The following is a 21247-nucleotide window of genomic DNA, read 5'->3' on the forward strand; positions in this document are numbered from 1 at the left end:
CGTGGGGAGGTGGGAGCGGGGTCTGCCGGCACAGTGGGGGTTCATTTCAACTGAAATCCTGCACAGCAGCACAGGAGCATCCACGAAGTCCCCAGGCGTGCAACCCTGCCACTTCGCTGCACGGAAGCGGCCATCGGAGAGACGGGAGCCTGGGAGCAGGGCTGGCAGAGCTCCCTGCTGCAGGCTGCTGGGAGCCCTCTTTGCTCCGTGGCAGAGCTGCTTCCACGCTGGAGCATCACAGCCCTCGGGCATGCTGTGCCATGGCTGGCCTTGGGCTTGCGGGCTGGACATGCTGGGGATGGGGATCCAGAGAGCCCTGGCAGTGTTTTGCACACCCAGAGCATCAGGGCATCCCCTGTGGCTGCAGCAGCTGCTCCAGGGCTGTGTTTTTGGTGTTTGCTCTGGCTCCCCACGACAGAGATGCTGCTGTCCCTGTTCCCATCATAGTCCCAGGGTACACTGCAAGGAGATGGTGGCTGTGCTTTTGAGGATTTGCTGTTTGCATCCCTTTGTGGCTGTTTGTGAAGGGAGGGGTCTCCAGTGGAGTCCCCCTCCACCATGAGCCATTGTGTGCAGAGTGGGATGAATTCCCAGCCATGGGCTGCTACAGGGATGAGATGAGTCCTTCTCATGTCCCACTCTGGTTATGCTGATGCTCAGTGTGAATCTTTAAGGTACCCCGACAGCGTTTCTCTGAGCATCTCACGGCCATGGCTTTCTTGGGCCGTGAGTTCAGCAGACACGGACTTTCCTGTGGGCAGTGGGAATGGGCTAAAAAGAAATCGGAGAGGGTGTGTCAGGCCCTTTGGTGGTGATAAGGTTCTGGGGTGCTGCAGAGCTGGCGCAGCCTGTTCGGACAATGTTTCCTGGGGACCTTTCACAGTCCCCAGGCCGCGGAGCTGCAGGGCATCTGCTGATCTGCTGTGGTGGGAAGGCGATAAGGCAAGATAGGGAGAGAGGGGCAGGGCTGGAGAGAGCAATGCCGTTTTCCTCCCCAAACTGAGCTGGACTTGGGGGTTTCTTGCAGCAGGGACAAATGCTGCCTGAGGAGCAGAGGTTGCATGGGTCCCACCACGTGTCCATCCTGGGAACAGAAGCGCCTTTCCCATAACAAGTGCAGTCTGTTGTGGGGGGTGGGGGGTGTTGTGAGAGCTGTGGGAGACCCTGATCCTCAGCACTCATGCAAAACGCAGAGGGGCTGCAAGGGAATAGACTGGGATATCTCTGCTGGGAAGGAAAGGAAATATCCCAAAGGATTTCCTGCAGGCTTCCCAGCCTGGCTTTGTGGTTGATAGGAGTGTCTGGTGTGGAGGGGAGGAAGACAAAAAGGGAGACATCAGAAATGATGGGGGCTCATTTACATGGCTGGAAAAGACCCTCAACAGAAATGGGGAAGAGGAAAGGAAAGTCTTAAATCTGCTTCTCAATGGGCAATGGAATGTCCCACGCTGCTTTGACTGCAGCAGGGATCCTGGAGAAACACTGCTCCCATCCAGGGCTGAAGGAAGAGTTTGGAAGGATACCTCGGCCGCCTGTGGTGCTGGTGGAAATTTGACCTATGAGACAGGTCCTGGCATGCCCAGCAGGCACCTTCCTGCTCCAGTAACCCTTCCCTTGACTCCCTGCACCCTCAGGTGAGGTGTGGGTCCCAGGAGATGTGTGGGTCCTGGACAGAGCGTGAGTGCCTGGTGAGGTGGGAGTCCTGGGCAGAGTGCTGGTCGGAGAGGTGTGGAGCCTGGGAGAGATATGGGTCATGGGAGAAATGTGGGTCCCAGGCAAGGTGTAGATCCTAGGAGAGGTAGGGGTCGTGGGTGAGGTGTGGGTCGCAGGAGAAGTGTGGCTCCACTGCTCCAGGGATCCCAAACTATGCCGTGCCCCCAAACACAGAGGCAAAGCTGGGATCTCAGTGTCCCTGTGAGAATCTGGGATCGGGCCCCAGTTCCCTCATGGGGTTCATCCCAAAGTGACCTGCCGGTGTTGGGGGTACGAGGGCAGAGAAGACCCACGTGCCTTTTCCAGAGATCAAATCCCAGCTACCAAAAGCTCCTGGTGAGCACTGGGATCCCCTTCCCATAGCTGGGATCCCTTGCCGTTAACAGCTATGGGGCAAGGCTGACAGTGCCCGGGGGTGCTGGGATGGGACCCCCAGTCTGCGGATGGGTGGATGTCCCATCAGCGGCGTGCAGCGGGGAGGGTCCCCAGGGGGAGGTGTGTGGGTTGTCACCCTTAAAACCCCCGCATCCCCTTCCGCTGCCAGCACTGGGGAGCGCTGGTGCGACTGGAGGAGGGGCGCGGAGGGGCAGGGCAAGGGTTAACCTACCTGCTCTGCCATCCCTCTTGGCTCCACCTCGGAGAGCGAGGGGCGGGAAAAGGGAAAGAGTAGGGGGAAAAAAAAAAAAAAAAGAGAGAGAGAGAGAAGAGGAGGAGGAAGAGGAGGAGGAAAAGGAGGAGGGCAGAGAGAAGCGCCCGGACCGCGGGCAGCCCCGGCCAGCAGCGGAGCGGCCGCCCCGTCGCACTCCCAGCATGTTCCAGTGGTGAGTGATTGAGGGACCCCCGCTCCTGCCCCGTCCCCTGCCCGTCCGGCCACCGCGCCCTGCCCGGAGCCTGGGGGACCGCGCGGTCCCCATCCCGCCGGCTGCCTCCCGAGGGGTCCCCCAGGAGCGGCTGGGTGGGAATGGGCATCTTGCGTGGGGAGGCTGCGGATGGGGAAGGGACAACGAAGGCGTCTGTCCCCTGTCCGTCTGTCCCCGTCCCGGCTCTCCCAGGCGGGGGCCTCCCCGACCGCCCCCCGGCCGGGGTACCCCGGGGAAGGCTCTCTGGGATGTTCGCTCCCAGCCCAAACCTCGCCCCATCCCGGGGCACCGGAGCTCCAGCCCGGTGGGAACGGGGACGGGGGGCACCGGGCGGGGCTGGCGGTCAGCGTGTCCGTGTCGTGTGTCCCCTCGCCACGCGTTCCCTGGGGATGCCTCTCCCAGCCCTTCCCTGCAAAGGGCAGGTTTGCGTGGGGAGAGCGGGGCCGTGCGGGCAGCCAAACTCCCTCCGTGGGGTCCCCGTCCCACGCAGCGCCAGTCTGGGGGCAGATGCCCACGGAGGGGAAACATCCAGGGGTTCACCTCTTTCCCAGCCCTGTGCTTTTACCGCTTTGTATTTAAACCAGACATTTTTAGAAGAAGGGGACGTGTCCCCGGACACCCCGGCATTGGGGACAACTGTCGTGAGCTGGGGCCCCGCTTGTCGCTTGCCCGCTGCCGGCGTCGGCTACTTTTGGAGATATTTGGGCACTTTCTGCCCAGCATCTGCTCCTGGATAAGATCCCCTCTCCCCAGCCCTTGGCACCGCCAACAGCAAGGGCTCTATGCCGGCTCCGACCGGGTCTAATTGAGGGGCCAGAAAAAAAAACAAAAACCCACCATCCAAATAAAATAGGTAGCCCTGGCCGATCAAAGAGGTTTTCATGCGGATCAAAAGTGGCTGTGTGTCTCTCCGGGGACACAGAGCCCCAGTCTCCGGGGGCCTCGCCTGCCCCGCAGCATCACCACCTGAAAGGGAAAGTGCCCACCTCTAATTTGGGGGATTTATATTTAACTGCCCAGCGGCCTGGCCCTCGCACAGGGAGGCTTTTCAGCTTTTCCCGGTGGAGAAAAGGGAAGAGGAGGAGCGGGCTGGGACCCTTTCAAAGCTCTCTGTTGGCTGGGGCCGGCGGGAGCCCAGCCGGGACAAGGCACGCGGTTGCTGCTGTTTTGGGGTTGCTGCTGTTTTGCGGATCCTGGTGGGGACAGACGGGGGGGGTTGTGCCCCGGAGCAGGGTGCTGGGGCTCAGCAGGGTGATTTCGCCGTCGTGGCAGAGACGTGTCATGCCTCCCGCAAAGCAGTGGTTCTTGGGGGTCTCCAGAGAGCAGGACATGGTTTCTCCCCACTAAAGTACTTCCCAGCTGAGGAGACCATGGAGGAGAAAGATTCAAGATAAGAAAAGACGTGTTCTTTTGAGATTGGCGCTCTTTTGCGATTGGCACTCTTTTGCCCCTGTAAGTCCTTGATTTCATGCGCGAATTGCCTGTGGCTGTGGCTCAGGATCCCCCCAGTTCCCATCTGGAAGGACGGGGTCTCTGTGGGGCAGGAGGTTGGCACAGGGCTCCTGGCTCCAGTGGGATGCGGTGATAACCCCACGGTTCGCAAAGTCCTATCTGTAGGAAAAATCCCAAATAGCTTTCTGTAACTAAGCGAAAGTTGCACCGCTGAGAGCTGGGAAACGGTGTCCACTGAAGGAAGGAGGAATAAGTTTCTGTGCTGTTGTGCAAGACCTCACCTGGATGTACCCAGGCCACCCAACCCTGCACCTCTTGGTAAAAGATGCAGCTCTCGCCTCTCCCCTAGGACAGGGGCTTCTGCTTGGGCTGAAACAAAAAGCAGTGACCCAAGGAGGGTAATGGGGGTGAGCGCTCCTGTCTATGGCGAGCAGAGCCTGCCAAGGGTTGGAGCCACCCGTGCCAGTTAGCGACAGCCCTACCTATGCAAATTTTAAATAATTATATCGGTAAATCCCTGCCCACAGCTTCCAGGGAACCAGATGGCCAGAGGTCATCTTTCAGGCTGGATATGTTATCACGGGTTGTCCTCGGGGTGCTGGGGAGTGCAGTGATGGGATAGGGTGGGATGGAAGGGGATGGGATGGGATAGGGTGGGAGCAAGGCTGGGATGTCAGGATGGGATCGGAGCAATTGGGGTTACTACACAGGGGTGACTGGGTTTATTTCTGCTGCAGTGCCAGGTATTGATGAGAGGTTTTAAACATTGCTTGGCTGTGCAAGGGTTAAAGTTGCCACTGTACCAGACCAAAAGAAGGGTTTCTAAGAACAACCTTAGAGCTGGGTGGCCAGGGCTGGAGAGGGTTAAGGGAATGGTGAGATCTAATCAGAGCTGCTCCCTCATCAGTCTCAGATGAGTGGCCACATATAAAACCTGACAGGGAATATCTATCCATTTACCCGTAATTACTTATTTCCACGCTCGCTCTCACAGTGCATGCTAGTGATCACGGTTTTCCCGCATAAACATGGGGCTGAAAAGTTCTTTGTGCTTGAGGGCAAAGCTGGAGACAGGAGCTCCCGAAAGCTCCTGGTTCCCCCAGTTCCCATTTGGGGCTCCCGTGTTTCAGGGTGGCCGGAGTCCCCAAGCATGATGCTGTCCTCTGCCCTGGGGAGCCTGAGAGACATTGGGGTGTCCCACCAAACAGGTGCTATGGTGCAGCCTATGCCCCAAAGACCCAGCAGCTTCCTGGCAGCACTCATCACAATCCAGCCCCCAGGGCCAGAAGTTTCAAGGCTTTATATTTTTTTTGGCTACCTTGAAATTACTTGGGTTAAATATTTCAGATTTCAGCCCCAAGCTCCTTCTCTGGACTATCCCAAAGTGAAGGTGCCGTCTGCCTGGTAGAGATGATCTTGGATATTTCTGGCTCTAATGGGGAGTGGGAGACTGAGGGGCTGTCCCTGATGGGTGGCTGGGACGTGCTTCTGGTACCAAGAGGATAGGCACAGGGAAGCTGTGAGACAAGTGCCACATCCGTCTCCTTCGGCTCCCCAGCCGAGGCCCCTTTGGCTCCGCTGGCAGGGGAAGGGGCTCTGGGAGCCGCTGAGCACCTCGCGTGTCCCCTCTGTGTGGGAGCAGCCAGAGTCAGGGCTGTGCTCGGGAAGCCGTTGGGACGCCGGTGGGCATGTGGAGCCCAGCTACTGCCCTCGTGCCTCGATGTTCATCTGCATGGTGAGACGGCCTGAGGCGGCTGGAGCAAGCAGGACTGTGGCAGGAGGAAATTGGTGCAGATGGGCCAGCTGTCCCACACACCCTGGACGTGCCGATTACTGCAGGCTGGGAAAATCTGCTCCCAAATCTGAGATCTGCAGCGGTGCAAATCTTCAATGCTGCATCCACTGTCCTTATCTTTCTCACCGCAAAGTGAAGTGACAGGTCCTGAGAGTTGGCCAAAACACCCAGCAGTGCCCTCAGAAATGCTGGTTCCTGTGGCAGATGCAGGGTTAGGGATGTCTTTTCCTCATGAAACCTTCAAGTTCGTCTCAAATGGCAATTTTTTCTTGTCCTGATCTGCTATTTTAAAATGAAACAGCAATGCTTGATTCATGTCAACTCCCGTGGTCTTCCCTGCTGTGTTTTCTCAGTGTTGTGTAACCTGTGATACCCAGTCTATGTTTTAGAGGTAATGCTTCTGTGGAAAAGATAATTCCTTTCTGCTCTTGTCCTAAACTGCAATTTTCAGATGGCTGAAACCTGGGTTTCCCTTAGGACTTTCCTCCAAAACAGCTGCTTTAGTGAAACTCTTATCCTGACTTCCTCTTTCTCGCTCGACCCATTTTCTTCTTTCCCGAGAACCCTTCCCAGCTGTTTGCACAGATACGGGGTTAACAGATGACACCGTAGCCACCCTCCACATGGCCTTATGCGGTTAAGTCTGGCCCCAGAGCTGCCCCACAAATGGGATGCAGGTGGGAAGACACCTGGGATGGAAGTGTCCCATAGCTCTTCCCACAAAGCTGCTGCCTGTCAAAAGGTGATGGGACACAGATTGTGAGCATCCCATGACCTCTCCAGGATGTGTTTTTGCAGCCAAGCTTCTTGCAGCCTGCAGTTTCCTCTCCTTAAAGTCTCTGTCTCATCCTTTTAGGAAGAAGACCATCTACAAAACCGTTTGCCTCTCCTTCTTGCTGGTGATCACGGTAACGGTGCTGCAACGGGGAATGGCCCCCAACCAGTTCATGCAGGGCCAGCAGCAGAAAGAGCTGTCCCCTCCAGAGCCCCTGAAAACACAGAAGAGAGACAACGCCTTCTCCATCACTGGCACTTTCTGGAAGAGCAAGAAGGACAAAGGTCCTCTGAAGGAGGAGGAGAGTGTGACAGCAAAGCAAACGAAATCCTGGGATGTCACCACTACCAACTGCTCTGCCAACCAGAACTTCAGCAAAGTGGACTGGTTCAAAGGGCTGGAGCCCAACTTCCAGCAGTTCCTGCTCTATCGACACTGCCGCTACTTCCCCATGCTGATCAACCACCCTGAGAAATGCAATGGGGACGTTTACCTGCTCATTGTGGTCAAGTCTATCATCACGCAGCACGACCGCCGCGAGGCCATCCGGAGGACCTGGGGTCAGGAGAAGGAGGTGGATGGCAAGAGGATCAGGACACTGTTCTTGCTGGGCATAGCCTCCAAGGAGGAGGAGAGAGCCAACTACCAGAAACTGCTGGATTACGAGAACCACATCTATGGAGACATCTTGCAGTGGGATTTTCTGGACAGCTTCTTCAACCTCACCCTCAAAGAGGTCCATTTCCTGAAGTGGATGGACATCTACTGCGACAATGTCCGTTTCATCTTCAAAGGTGACGATGATGTGTTTGTGAGTCCCAGCAACATCCTGGAGTTCCTGGAGGACAAGAAGGAGGGAGACGACCTCTTCGTGGGGGATGTCCTCTACAAGGCCAGGCCGATCCGGAAGAAGGAGAACAAGTACTACATCCCCAGTGCCCTCTACAACAAAAGCAACTACCCACCCTATGCAGGGGGTGGGGGCTTCGTCATGGATGGGCCCCTGGCCAAGAGGCTGCACAAGACCTCAGAGACGCTGGAGCTGTACCCCATCGACGATGTCTTCCTAGGGATGTGCTTGGAGGTCCTTAAAGTATCACCTGTTGGGCACGAGGGCTTCAAAACTTTTGGCATTGTGAAGAACAAGAACAGCAAGATGAACAAGGAGCCGTGTTTTTTCCGGAGTATGTTGGTGGTTCATAAACTGCTGCCTCCAGAGTTGCTCCAAATGTGGGACTTGGTCCACAGTAACTTGACATGCTCGAGAAAACTCAACATCCTTTAGCTCAGTCTCTCTGGAGAGCTGGGACTGGAGGGGCTGAGACAACAGATCCCTGCTCCGGGATGGGGTGAGCCTCTGCTGGTGGCACACAAGTCCTTCAGGGGCATCTCCCTTCGGGGCGAGGGGGGCAGAGACACTGCGGGCAGGGTTTGTGATAGTGTTTGTTCCTGTACTGTAATGTGGTTCACTTATCTCCAGCTGGGTTGGGGGTTGCTGAAAAAGAAGAGAGGGGAAAAAAAAAAAGAAAAACAAAACCAACAAATCTAGCACGAAATGGAGAGAGAGAGAGAGAGGGCAGAGGGGTTTGTGCTCTGCTTTAGGTACCAGCTCCACTGGAGCATGAACGGCGAGGTGGGGGGAGGCAAGGAGGGATGTGGCACAGGCATTTTTTGGAGATGTTCAGGGTCTGGCTAGCCAGGGAAACTGCTCCAAGGGAGCTAAGCGGTTTACAAGTGTGTGAGCCCCCCACAACTCAAAAGTCAAGGGGATTTTATTTGTCATCTCAAATTTCTCCTCCATGCAAGGTTTTAATGACATTGACCCTGTGCGCATTGGGCTCACCCCCGCCAAACTCCTCTCCGTGTCCCCACTATGCAGCTGGGGAAAGGGGCTCTCCTCTGAGGCTGGACCTCGCCAGCCCCGAGCCCCCGTTAGGGCTGCTGGGTTCCAGCAGGCGGTCGGGGGATTGGGGTCTTTGCCCCCATAGAGGGTCCCAGACAATGGTGGGCTCCCAGCGCCAGCCTGGGCTGTACCTGGCTCCCCAGCCCCTCTCCCAGCCTCGCTGTGCGTGCACTCGGGAGGAATGCACCCAGCTGAAATTCCTCAGGGATTTGTTCCTCCTGGCAGGACAGGGAAAGGATGAGGCGGGCTGCCCTTGCCAAGGAAGCAGCAGAGAAACTTGGTCAGCCCCAGCTGGAGACCAGGACCCAATCTCGGGTGCAGGCATCCGCAGGGCTTGCTGCAGGGAGACCCTCTCCTTGCAGGGAGACCCTCTCCTTGCAGCACGGCTGCCCTGCTGGGGTTGCCTCAAAGGGGGACAACAACCCCCAAAGACCCCACCTGTGGCCACTTCGGGCTCAGCCCTAGTTTTGCAGTGAGTGTGACGTTCCAGGGCAGGTTGGAGAGCATTGGTCTCGCCCCAGCGCATGGAGCAAGGTCCAAGGGGACCAGGTAGAGGAGGGCTGGTGTTTCACACATCTGTTCCTCTCAGGCTTGCTGCAGTGTTTATTCTGCAGCATAAGGGCAAGGAGCACAACAGGGAGTGGTATCACGAGACACGAGCTGTCGAGGGGAGCCCCGAGCCAGCTGCCGCGACGGAAAAACCCTGACACGGAGAGACGATGGCCACGCACGGGGCCACGGATGCTCTCCAGCCACAGACTGCAGGCGTGAGCAAAACCACAGGCGTGCACGGACACTGGCGTGCCAGCTGCCAGGCACGGGCTCTGCACACGCAGATGTCCCCGTGCATAAGGCTTGCACACCCGGATGTCCCTGCACGTGGGTGGACAAACACAGCCACATCCGTGGCCCTGACCACGCACAGCGAAACATGGGCACATGTGCACTTGCTCTCTCTCCCTCTCTGGTGCCAGACATGGAAAGGAAAAAATTTTGACTACCTCAAAGGTCCCCCTGTGCAGTGCCTTTTTTTTTTTTTCTTTCCTTTTCTTAATGTCTTTTGGAAAGGGGCCCATTTCATTTACTCCAAGTCTGTATGTTCTCCAGGTTAGAAAACAAACAAAAAAAAAAGAGGCATAAACCAGCCAAAAAAAGGCACCCGCACGCCAAGCCACGCCACTCCTCGGCAAAGGTCCCTCGTCTGCTTGGACGAGACGCAAATTTGAAGAGGAGGAAGAGAAAGAGCCCGTTGCTGTCCAGGGCTCAGCCGTTGGTAGCATGGCTGGCGGTGAAACTGTGAAATTTGATTTACGATGCACCCAGCAGCACCGTGTCCTTGGGGCAAGTGTGGGGCAGAACCTCGAGGGCATTTTCGGTGCCCCCTGGGCTTAGGCAGCACACAACACTCCTTTGCTTTCCCGTCCCCTCCCTCCTTCCAACGGGAGCGAGTTCAGAAATACTTTCCAATTTGACACCTCCGTAATTTATGTCAGGTACAGAACGTTAGGCAGTGTATTTATCCGACATACAGGGACAGCTCTCGCTCCCCGCAGCAATGCACACGGCGAGCCAGGGCTGCATCCAGAAACCTCTCAGTGTTGCTCTTCACCTGGTGGGACCTGTACAGAGAAACCTTGTAGCTTTGGTGAATATTCTAGTTTCTAAATAAAGGTTAAAAAAAAAGGAGAAGGAAAAAAAACCCAAGCCCTCACCTCATCTCATTGCTTGAGGGTTTCTGCTGGCCACGCCAGCCTGGGTAGCTGGGAACAAAACCTGGTAATGCGTTACAGTGGCAAAACCTGCTGCTTGGAGGGGGCATTTGGGGCTGTGGCTGCCCTGCTCCAGCTTGGCATGGCTTCCTTGCAGAGTGTCTAACAAGGGCTGGCAGATATTTTATCCATTTCAAGCACTCCTCCAGCTGCATTTCAAACCTAAACCTCAGATTGTTCTGACATTCTGCAGCAGCTTTTTGGCAAGTTTGGAAAAATCACCTGTTTTGCCAAACACCCCCTCGCGCCGAAGATGCTCACCACCTTGCTGTCCCCATCACCCCCTCCATGGCAGGACCTTGCTTGCTGCCTTTTTCCCCCCAACCAAAGCACCACGACAGGGTGACATGCCCCCAGGCCACAGCACAGTGGGTCAGCGGTGACCCCAGAGCAGAGCAATCCACAGGGACAAACCCACATGGGGTTTGAGCCTGGCTGGGGTGAAGAGGAGGAAAGCCATGGATGAGCCCATGGGTCTCACCTCGCTGTTTGGGCCCCAGGGGGCTCGGTTTCCATGGCTGGCACCTGGCTCAGTTGCTCAACACAGTGATGGGGCGAGACCAGTAAAGGGGACCAGGACATGCTGGACTTGCCAGGCTGGGCCACCTGCCACTGGGGCCAGCTTCCCCATTGCACCGAAAATGCCACAGGTGAGGACAAGAGGCAAATGCTGAGCGGACGCATTGGTGGATGCTCTTGTTCTTTCCAGTGTGACCCAGGGGCTGTCTCCTCCGGCTGCGGGACCCCTCTGCAGGGTACCAGGGTGCGAGCAAACCCTCCAGCCATGGATCCCGGAGTGGAAGCAGGGTTCACGTTCCTGTGTGACAGTGGGGCTGGGCCCCATGGGGCAGGGACGGGGTTGACTCGGAGCCCTGCCTGCTCTCGGCAGCACACCGACCCCCCCCCCCCCAAGGCGGTGAGGACCCCGCGGGCCCCGCATCGGCGCCGCACGGCGGGGCGGCCCGGGCTGCGCGGGCGGGTGCTGCCCCCTGGCGGCCGGCCCCGCCGCCGCCCTCCGACCATTTGCCGCCGGGGCTCGGGCGCCGGCTCTAAAATGGCTGATGCCCAACGGGTGGGGAGAGGGAGCCCTCGCTCACGGGCGGGACGGGGGAAACGACACGCATGTCTCCGGCGGGAGCAGAACCCTCAAGCCAAAGCGCTCCCCCACGGGTTTAATATAAAAGAGTTTGTGGAGAAACCCTTGTTTTCCTCAGGGGCTGTATGCTGGGAATCCAGAGGCAGGAAGACAGAACCACATCAGCGCGAGGGGCTGCAGGGACTGCCCACGGTAATAAACAGTTCCTAGTGCTGCTGCAATATTCAAAGAGGGTGGAGCTGTCTGCAAACAGCCAGAGCAGAGGCCCTTTCACACCAGCTGGGAAGCAGAAGCCCACGGGCCAAGCTGGGAGAGGACCTTTGAGCAGGACACTGGCAGCTGACATCGAGCCTGCAGGTACCCGTGCCCAGAGAGGCTGCTGCTGACAGCTACGCAGCCCTGCAGCCAATGCTGCCCGTGTTAAATGAAAACAACAGCTGCCCCCATGTTTTCTGTGCTCCCATGCTTTGTGCTTTCCACAGCCATGTGCTGCAGTCACTCAAGAGCAGCCTTGTCCCCTGACAGCTGTCACTGCAGGACACCAGCCACGTGCCTGGCTGAAAAAAAAAGCCAGTAACTACCACAAAAGGCCTGGGCCAGCACTCAGCACCTCCATTCCCACAGAGGTAGAAGCACTCACTCACCCTTATTGAGCCTGAGGACCATACAAAAGTACAGGTATGGCCAAGGTAGCAATGTATTGCTTCACACTTTGGGACAACTGAAGAGGAGACAATTTGTAATGAAGCACAAGAGGCAACGCATGTAAGAGTGTGACTGAGCTGCATAGCCTTAGTACAAGATCCAATTTACTCTTTTTTTTTTTTTTTTTTTAAAAAAGAAGTATATAAAAACAATTGGCTAGCATGCAACATCACATACATCTTACAAGTTGTGGCTACAGCCATTGTATTCCTCTCCCCTACTCCATCCTGCAAGCACAGCACACATACAGTGTTGTGAGATGACAGGCTGCAGCACGAGCTACTGCTTCTGACATTAATGACCTTAGGAGAGAGAAGGCTCAAGACACCAATTCTCACAGCCCTGCTTCAGTTAGTGGCACAGAAGTAACACGAACCAGTTTAGGTCCTTTAATCTGTCCAAGACAGGGTGCTGAAGCACAAATGATAAAACATTCCGCATTTTTACAGCAAAAATGCTACAGAAGTTTATAGGAAAAAAAAAATATTTTTGTACATGGGTAAAACATTATAAATTCAAGACAACTCACAGACAAAGGGTAAATTCCCACATCTATCGCTCATTTTTTAAAAAGTTCTTTTGAATAAGCAAGCAGTCAAAGTGGCTTGCTCTCTCTTCCTTGAAATGAAAATTGCATCTTCCAAGTGGCTCACAGTACTGCTTCGCATCTTGGAATGTCCTCCGAAGGCTCCGCCAAGATAAAAGGAGAATAAAAACCCCCGGAGTCCTTTCAGATAGTCTCAGAGAGCAGGAGAAGGGAAAGAAAAGGAGAAGTTTATTCAAACTTTATCTTCTTCCCTTGCGGCTTATGATCTCCACCTCCTCCTCTGCCTCCTCGGAAGCCACCTCCTCGACCTAGAAAGAAAATTACATCAAGAAGCAGAGTTACAGGGCAGATACCGCTGCTCTTCCAAACCCACCCTCATTTGCATCAAGCACTCTTGACACAAAGACTCTGTGGCAGCACCACACCATAATCCCCGGAACAGCTTTGGGTTAATTTTTGATGACATCCCCTTAGAACAGCAGCATTTGCCTCTTCTTACCTCCAAATCCTCTGCCACCACCTCTGCCACCAAATCCACCTCTTCCTCCTCGGCCTCCTCCTCTGCCACCACGACCACCAAATCCACCGCCACGCTGAAATTCACCCTTCGGCTTGGCAAAATCAAGGATCACTTTGTTTCCATCTATCTCTCCATCCTCCATGGCTTCTTTAGCTGCTTTGGCATCTTCTGGGGAGCTGAAGTCCACAAACCCAAACCTAGAAATGGGTTAAGAGACAGACAGTCAAGACTCAACAAGCTGTAGCACCACCTGCAGGTAACTCAACAGCAATTCCTTAGGAAACATCGCCTGCACCTCAGCAACCACGCAGAGAGCAGGACTGTGTTACCTGTAGACCAGCAGTGGCTAGTCACAATCGATGGAGCCCCATTGTGAGTTTGCCAGGACTGGACAGTTAATCTCCTTCTCGTGCGAATCCATAGGCTGCCACAGATTTGTTGGCAGGAAGGAGCTCATTGAGAAGGGAGCACACGCTGCCCTCTATGAACAGACCCAAAGCTGTAACCTTGTTCTCTGGTTCCATGCAATTTACTAGCTTCAAGGAAACATCCCTGCACTGCCCAACTCAGTTTAAGTGAGATGTTTTGTAGAACTGAACTAATCCCAGGTGATGTTTAACGTACCCTTTAGATGATCCAGTGTCTCTGTCTGTGACTATCCTAGCACTTATAGAGCCTTCAAACGATTCTCTTAGCGTCTCCTCTGTGGTGTCCTCAGAAAGGCCTCTGACAAACAACGTTTTGCTTTGTTCTAAGGAAAGAGAATACATTCAGAGATCATCATGTCTGAGCAAGGCAACCATCAGTTTCTTAACGTCACATCCAGCTTGCATTACTGGCTCCCGGAAGAGCTCACAGGGGTAAGGGGTTTGTTTTTAAGTAACAGCTCAGGCACTTAGAGAAGTCCTTGAGAACTTTTTCAGGACTGTAGTTAGAAGCTGATGTCAAAGTATCTCCATCAGCCAACTGGTAATGTAACAATATTATATCCCCCCCTCCCCCTTTTTTTTTAAATATATGCTTGCATCTTATCAACAGGGATACTAACTGGACAGACACTGCTGGATCAGCACTTGACTATCTAGAGGACTTCGGCAATAGTTTCATCAGCATTTCAGATAATCAGTCATCATATCCAGCACACTCGCTTACGATGCATGTCTTTCACTCCATAGGCATGTTTTTCTTCTTTTTTAAAAGCAGCCTTAAGTTTGCATGAATGATGCACTCCTGCCACAGCTGTCTCAAGACCAAGTGATCAACCACAGAACACTTACGATTAAATCCTCCTCTTGCATTCATGTTCCCTTTCTGCCATGCTGGTGAACTGAATTCCAGTCTGATTGCTCTGCCTTCAATCTCTGTGTTGTTACAGGAATTCAATGCCTCTTTGGCATCCTCAGCCGTGGGAAATTCTACGAACGCATACCTATTTGGAGAGGAAGATTTTGGTCAGCCTAGGAGCACAAGAGATCTGTGGAAGTTAAAAGTAATTTGCAATGCCAACTCAGGAGAAAGGCACAACATACCCTTTAGGCCTGCCCTGGTTGGTCTGTGGCATCTTGATGGAAGAAGCTTTCTTAAACAGTTCTTGGAGAGTCTCTTCTGAAGCAGCGTAGGACAGGTTGTTGACAATTAGGGTCTTTGACTCTCCACCTCCTATGGAGAAAATTTAGTGTTGTAAGTACAAGTTTGGAGAACGAGGATGCTCTCTTCCTCTAGGCACGAGACTCTCTCTAGGGCAAGAGCAGTTGTTGCCCCCTCCTCATGTCATGGTGAGGCACAAGCCCAAGTGCAAACTGTTTTGGTCTCCTAGACTAGCTGTCCTGCTTTGTCTGAAACATGCGGTGGAGACGTGTGTTCTGCGCTCTATGCATTTCAAGTTACGGAAGAGGTCTCTTCCTGGTATCTTACAGTTTTCCTGCAGTGCTTCAAGCTGCTCTATCCCTAGCAAACTTCTGAAACAACTGGAATTAAGTCTTAAGTGTCATTTGTATGCATGTTATATGTTATTGGTCTGGAAAAGTACCTTTCTGATGTTCTTGATGGCTCTTTTCACCAGTGAAGTCAATGACCATGGCACGACCATCAATCTCTGTGCCCTGCTTCTCCTCCAGAGCTTTGTTTGCATCAGCTTCTGTTTTAAATTCAATATAGGCCATCCTACAGCAGAGAAAGGAACATAAGCAAATGCCTCCTTCCAAGAATAATTAAGTTCACAAACAGAGGGGAAGAAGGTGGAAGAAAAATGCTTCAAAAATTAGCATTTTCAGTACATCTAAAGCAGCAGGTTCCTTAAGGGAGCTTAAGGACACATAAACTTATCAAAATATGCCAAGAGTCTGAGGAACAGCAAACATACAACAGTTCTCTCAGCTACATACCCTTTGCTGTTCCCCTCCTTGTTCATCATTATTCGGATTTCTAGTGCGTTTTCAAACACCTCTCTCATTTCTTCTTCAGTTAAGCGGTAGGGCAAATTCTTCACAAAGAGTGTTCTAGCATCTCTCTCTGCAAAGACAGAAAAAGTTTCTTTTACATTACCAGCTAAAAATCCCTCCTCATCTACACTGCCAGTTCAGTGAGAACCACAGTGAGTTGATCCAGCAGAAAATAAACCACAGTAAGCATTCACATTTTCAGAAGCTGAGAAAGCAACTATTATGGAAGGCAACTAGGCTGCCATTGTACTTCTCTTAAGGGCATCGAGATCAAAAAACAGGTCCTAAAGCTTCAGAAAGAGCCGCATTTCCTTAGTCCCCTGCCCCCATAAATGCACTACTACTTGGGATCATGTTTCCAGATATTCCAGTTCGAACTTGTGTATCTGTACGTTAGCATTTGATACTGTTTATGATACAAAGGCAGATCTTCCTGGTTTGGACTTGAAAGAGCAGAACAGCGGCCATCGTAACACTGCAAACCTGCTCCAAGGCCCGATTATGACTTTTCTTTCATGTGCACAGGTATTCAGAGTTATGGGCCATACCTTTCTTGTTTTCTTTCATTGTTTCCTTGCTTCTTGCTTTTTCCAGTTTGATTTCTAAACCCATTAACTTCTTTCCATTCAGTTGGAGAGCTTTATCCAGATCTTCAGCAGATGAAAAGTCTACATAGCCGAATCGCCTGAAAGAAGAGTAACCTTACTATTTAAGGTGATCTGCCTCTAGTAGCAGAGAACACAAACAGAAACCCAGAACCAGAGAGGTCCCCAATGGTCAAGTTAAGAGTGTTAATAAAACAAATGCCAACTGGCCCACATAACCAAAACAATAGTAGAGAACAGCAGCTCTGTACTGAAGTGGCAGCACTCCCTTTAGGCAGATGCTGCCTGAAAAAACTTACAGGCCAGGCAGGTATTACACCCCCAGTCAGTCCCGTGTCTCTTCCAGCTTCCATACGCTACCAGGCAAACCATCCCAACATCTACACAGTTATACCTCTCCAAACAAATTACTGCCAATTAAAAGAAATAAGCAGCAAAGTTCTACTGATTAACTCACTTGGAAGCACCAATTCTGACATCTAGAACTTCAATATTCTTCTTCCCAAAGAATTCTTTGATGCCAGTCTTCAGTTCTTCATATTCCTTGGTGTTGACCAAATTTCCCACAAAGAGGGAGAAAGCTGAAGTGGGTCCTTTAAAACAAAAGGATAATAACATTTTTGTTTTGGTTTTCAAGGCAGTTAAAAGAACTGGAACCCAGACTCCAGACAGCGTTAGCACATCAGTTTCTGCTCAAAAGTGACATCATACTTCAGTATTAAGTCCCTTATAATCATCATTTGTGCAGGAAAAAATCCCACTCAGCATCCTGTCCCGCCACAGTTATGTGCCTCACCCAACAATCCAGTAACAGCGTCAAACAAGTACTGTCTGGTGATCCCACACCACCTACCATCTGTTTTCTTTTTCTTGGCCTCTGGTGCACTTTTATTGGCCATTTCTTTCTTTCTCTTTCCAGGTGCTTCCTTGACAGGTTCTGTGACAGAAAACAAACACCACCACTGAAGTAAAAGTACAAAACAACCTTTCCTATACTGGATCAACAGAGGAGCATTAATCTTTACACCAGTCACACAAGACCTTATCTTGTCACTGCAAGATAAGCAACTGTTCCACAGCCCAAAAGACTACAACTGGACAAAAATTTTGCTCAACTATCTTTCCTGTTATTAGAGAGTTATGGTCTCAAAAATATTTAAACTCACTTTCATCCTCACTTTCCTCCTCAGCATCCTCTTCATCCTCCTCCTCTTCGTCTTCATCATCATCATCATCTTCATCTTCATCCTCCTCCTCTTCAGATTCTACCTTAGCTTTCACTGGTGCAGCCTTTGCTGGAGTAGGTTTCTTCACCTGAACAGGGGTTGTGTCCATGGCTTCATCTTCAGATTCTGAAACAAGTTGAGCACAAGATTTCAGGAACAATTTAAGTCACTTTTGAGAATAAGAAAACAGTGTTTTTCATGCCTCCTTAAGTCTGCGCGTTCTCAGGAAAGGAGTTCATTATACTTATAGCGTTTAGAAAAGCCACCTCTCCCTCAAGTTTGACTATATTAAATTTTCACCTGTTCCCCAAGAGTAAAAAGAAGTGTTACTAGCGATAGCGAAACAAACATCCACTCAGCCACGTCTAATGGACACTAGCAGTCAGCTAAGATCAGCTGGACACTAAATAGACACACACATCATTCCCACTAATCCATCAAGTTACCACTCTCTAGCTCCCTTTAGGTGGTTTTTTTTGTTGTTTTTTTCTTGTTGGTTTTTTTTTTTTTTAGTTTAACATCTGATTTTTTTTTTTTTAGAAGAGTCAAAGTTTTCCTAAATCCCACATACCTTCATCATCTTCGTCCTCCTCATCATCGTCATCATCATCCTCCTCCTCTTCTTCAGATTCCTGCTTTGCTGGCACAACTGCAGGCTTTTTGGCTGGTACTGCTGCAGGCTTTTTGGCTGCAGGCTTCACGGGAATTGCTGGTTCCTCTTCCTCATCTGCACCAACAGTACAATAAGTGTTTACCCACACCACTCAACCTTCAAGCTTTACTTGTAAAGTACTTTACTTCACAAGACTTTTGCAGAGTTTAGGAAAGAACAATCAGGAAACTAGAAGATGCTTCACATGCTGTGTGTAATGCAGCTGTAGCCCAAGTTCTCCTCCAAACTTTGCCAATTCCCTACCTTTCTTTCTTCACCACCTTTCAATCACTGAAGTCCCTCTTGCAAGTATTAAATCATATTAAACTTTCAATTTCAAAGGTACTCAAATTCAGCAACTTGACCAGACCAGCTTTAGTCAACTTATACAAGGATGAAAACATATGTCAACAATAACTTACCAGAATCTTCTTCCTCTTCCTCCTCCTCCTCATCGTCATCTTCCTCATCATCTTCATCTTCCTCCTCGCTCTCTTCCTTCTTGGCATTCTTTCCGTTTTTCGCTCCCTTGGTCAGGACAGCAGCCTTTTTAGGTGATGGAGCAACAACCTTTTTAGCTGGAGTTGCCACAGCCTTCTTGGCGGGTGTAACTGCCTTTTTTGCAGGAGTAACAGCCTTCTTTGCAGGGGTAGCAGCCTTCTTGGCTGGTGTAACAGCTGCTTTTTGTTTCTTCTGAGGGACCATCTGAAATACAGGCTAGTGTTAAGACTCTTACGCTGGCTCTTTAAACTACTATTACTTCAATGTCAGGCAAATATTTAGCAACTGCAATCTAAAGCATATCCTTCTGACAGACTTAATCACCTTAATTGCCTATTATGTTAAATTAATAAAGCTCAAACCCAACTTTTTAATGCTTTGAATAGACTCCTTACGGAATATATCTCCGAACTCCCCAGTCCTGAAGCAAGACTAGTGACCTCTCTAGCACCATTCAGTATCTTGACATTTTTAGCCTTGCAGATTATTTCTGTGTGATAAATCATTTATTGCTGACATTCTCCTGGACTAATTAATCACCCACTTGCTCATCAGTACTAGGAACAGCTTTAAGATCCCAGCAGTCCTTCCAAAGCCTGGAAGTACAGACTTAACAGCTAAGATGGTTTTCCCCACCTCGCTCTCCTCTTATGAAATCCAGTTTGTTCTTCAGCCACAGTTAACTTACAGATGCCGCCTGTTTATTAACGTTGATTCTGTCAGACATTACGTGCCCCGCAACCCTCGTAGTGCCCTCACATACAAACACGTGCATCCCTTCGATTTCACTCCTAGCTCGATTACCTCTTCTCCGCTGCTTTCCTCTAGTTCGGAGGACTCTTCTTCCTCGCTTTCCTCCACCTTTTTGGGGGGAGGGGCCATTTTTTTCTGTTTGATCTGATTTTTGGGAGTCTGAAAAGAGAGAGCGAGCTGTTAGGCGCCGTTCAGCGCCGTGCCCCGCAGCGAGCGGCACATTAACGCTCCGGTGCACGCCGCTGCCAGCGCCCGGACATTGTCCCAACCACGTGGCCGCCCCGCCTGCCCCCGCGGCGCCCCACGGGCCGGCGCAGCCCCGCCACGAGTGGGTGGGTGGGGGTACTCGGGGGAGCGAGGCCCGGCGGGAGGAAGGGGCGGGGGGTGCTCGCCGCCCCCCCCACCCTCGTCCCCCCTCACCCCGTGCCGGCGGGGCCCTCCCGGGGCGCCCCGCGCTCCCACGTGCTCGCTCTCCCGGGCTCTACCACGTGGCCGCGCGGCGGCGTGGCCCCGCCCCCCCGGGCTGCGCGCGCTCGCACAGGGGGCGCGCCGCGGTTCTCCCCCCCACTCCCCCCCCCCCACTCCCCCCGGCCCCGCCGCCCTCCCCTTCCCGCGGCCGGGCCCCCGCGCGCGACAGCGCGGAGGAGAACGGGACGGGACGGCGAGGGGGTCGTTTGGAAGCCGCTCCCACCGACAGCGAAGCCCCGCCCCCCGCCGCCATCTTCGCGGTGCGGAGGCCTGGACACCGTCGCGCGGCCTGAGGAGACGGCGGCGGGAAGGCGGTCCGGCTCCCTCCCGTCCCTTCCCCCTCCATCGCTATCCGCCCGCTCCGCCATGGCGGCGGCCGCTCACTTCCCGCCTTGCGGCTGAGCGCGGCCCCGCCCGGCGCCCTCACCTTGGTGATCTTCACCATGATGGCGGCGGTGGTGCCTGGCGGGGCAGGGGCGGCGACCGAGCTGTCTCAGGAGAAGGATGGGCACGTCCGGCAGAGGGACGGCGAGGAGTGGAACGGGCCCCGGGCGGTCGGCGGGAGTGACGGCGAGGCGCTGGCGACCCGGACCGGGGACTGAAACGAAAGAGGGAGGGCAGGCCCCTTCCGCTCGCTTGCCTAGCCCTCCGTCACGCCACGCCCCCTCCGCCCCCGCTTCGGCCAATCGCCGCCAGCGCCGCGCCGCCCGGCCAATCACCGCCCCCGCCCCTCAAGCCTCTCCGCCAATCTCCGGCACTTTGCGATCAGCCAACGGGAGAGCGCGTTACAGCCGCCGGCGAGAGCGATGGGGGGCGACAGCGGGGGGACGCTCTGCCCGCCCGAGAGGCATCGGCCTTAGCCAATGGGAGGGCGGCAGCTCGGCGCCTGAGCTCTGATTGGGCAGTGGGGCTTAGCGGGGAGTGGGCGTGGCCCGGGCGGCAGATAGCACGTGGCGGTCGGCGGAACACGCGGAGGAGCCGGGGCCGGCAGCGGGGGGGCTGCGGCTCCCGGGGGTCCCGGAGCGTTCGGAGGTACCGGGGCCGGGAGCGGGGGGTCCGGAGATCCCGGGGCCAGGAGCGAGCCTGCCAGCCGCTGTGCACGGCACCGGGACCGGCTTCCCAGGCCCTGCGGCTGCTCAGCTCCGGCGTGGAGCTCAGCCTGAGCACGCTTTTCCTTTGCTTTTGGCAAAGGGACGGGGCTGGGGCCTCCTCCCCAGCGCTGCCTCTGCCCCCGCCCCCCTCCGGGCATGCCCTCCCCGACCCTCGGGAGGCACCAAGCCCCCTTGGGCGGCCTGGAGAAGCATCCCGGGAGCTGGTCGGTGTGCACCTGCTGGGGTTGCAGCTGGCACAGGAGCACCCTGCAGCTGCCACCCTCCGCTGGCTCCCGGTGGTGAGGAAAGACCAAATGCTAGGGGGAAAAAAAAATAAAAACTGTGCTTGCCTTGAAGGATGCTTTTGAGTTCATT

The 21247-nt window shown here is 53.6% G+C and overlaps 2 protein-coding genes and 3 non-coding genes across 5 annotated transcripts; 1 reads left to right on the top strand and 4 right to left on the bottom strand.

The window, feature by feature from the left end:
- The first annotated feature begins 2468 nt into the window (after positions 1-2468).
- Positions 2469-10190, top strand: B3GNT7 (UDP-GlcNAc:betaGal beta-1,3-N-acetylglucosaminyltransferase 7). Its single transcript, XM_086754586.1, has 2 exons — positions 2469-2534; positions 6677-10190. Exons 1-2 carry the CDS (start codon positions 2524-2526, stop codon positions 7878-7880), a joined length of 1215 nt encoding a protein of 404 aa, XP_086610712.1. The 5' UTR covers positions 2469-2523; the 3' UTR covers positions 7881-10190.
- A 2253-nt stretch (positions 10191-12443) lies between these two features.
- Positions 12444-20427, bottom strand: NUCLEOLIN (nucleolin multifunctional protein). The gene is made up of 15 exons (XM_086754752.1): positions 20209-20427; positions 19365-19472; positions 18482-18764; positions 17979-18134; positions 17348-17533; positions 17035-17118; positions 16639-16774; positions 16125-16261; positions 15520-15646; positions 15165-15298; positions 14665-14794; positions 14413-14564; positions 13760-13886; positions 13115-13332; positions 12444-12923 (listed from the first exon to the last, which is right to left on the bottom strand). The coding sequence occupies exons 1-15, from the start codon at positions 20224-20226 to the stop codon at positions 12844-12846; spliced, it is 2076 nt and encodes a 691-aa protein (XP_086610878.1). The 5' UTR covers positions 20227-20427; the 3' UTR covers positions 12444-12843.
- Positions 13463-13601, bottom strand: LOC147599697 (small nucleolar RNA SNORA75). Its single transcript, XR_015259461.1, has one exon. It is a non-coding gene; the product is annotated as a small nucleolar RNA SNORA75 (small nucleolar RNA).
- Positions 14197-14273, bottom strand: LOC147599698 (small nucleolar RNA SNORD20). The gene has a single exon (XR_015259463.1). It is a non-coding gene; the product is annotated as a small nucleolar RNA SNORD20 (small nucleolar RNA).
- LOC147599699 (small nucleolar RNA SNORD82) lies at positions 16859-16928 on the bottom strand. The gene has a single exon (XR_015259462.1). It is a non-coding gene; the product is annotated as a small nucleolar RNA SNORD82 (small nucleolar RNA).
- Positions 20428-21247: the final 820 nt, after the last annotated feature.

Source organism: Chlamydotis macqueenii, chromosome 9 (genome assembly GCF_036417535.1).
Source record: "Chlamydotis macqueenii isolate bChlMac1 chromosome 9, bChlMac1.mat, whole genome shotgun sequence".
Lineage (NCBI taxonomy): Eukaryota > Metazoa > Chordata > Aves > Otidiformes > Otididae > Chlamydotis > Chlamydotis macqueenii.

Coding starts and splice junctions, on each gene's coding strand:
- NUCLEOLIN (XM_086754752.1), bottom strand. Junction 17,119..17,347: donor GGAGGAAAGTGAGGATGAAA/GTGAGTTTAAAT, acceptor TTTCTGTCACAG/AACCTGTCAAGGAAGCACCT. Junction 13,887..14,412: donor TGCAAGAGGAGGATTTAATC/GTAAGTGTTCTG, acceptor CTCTTTCCTTAG/AACAAAGCAAAACGTTGTTT.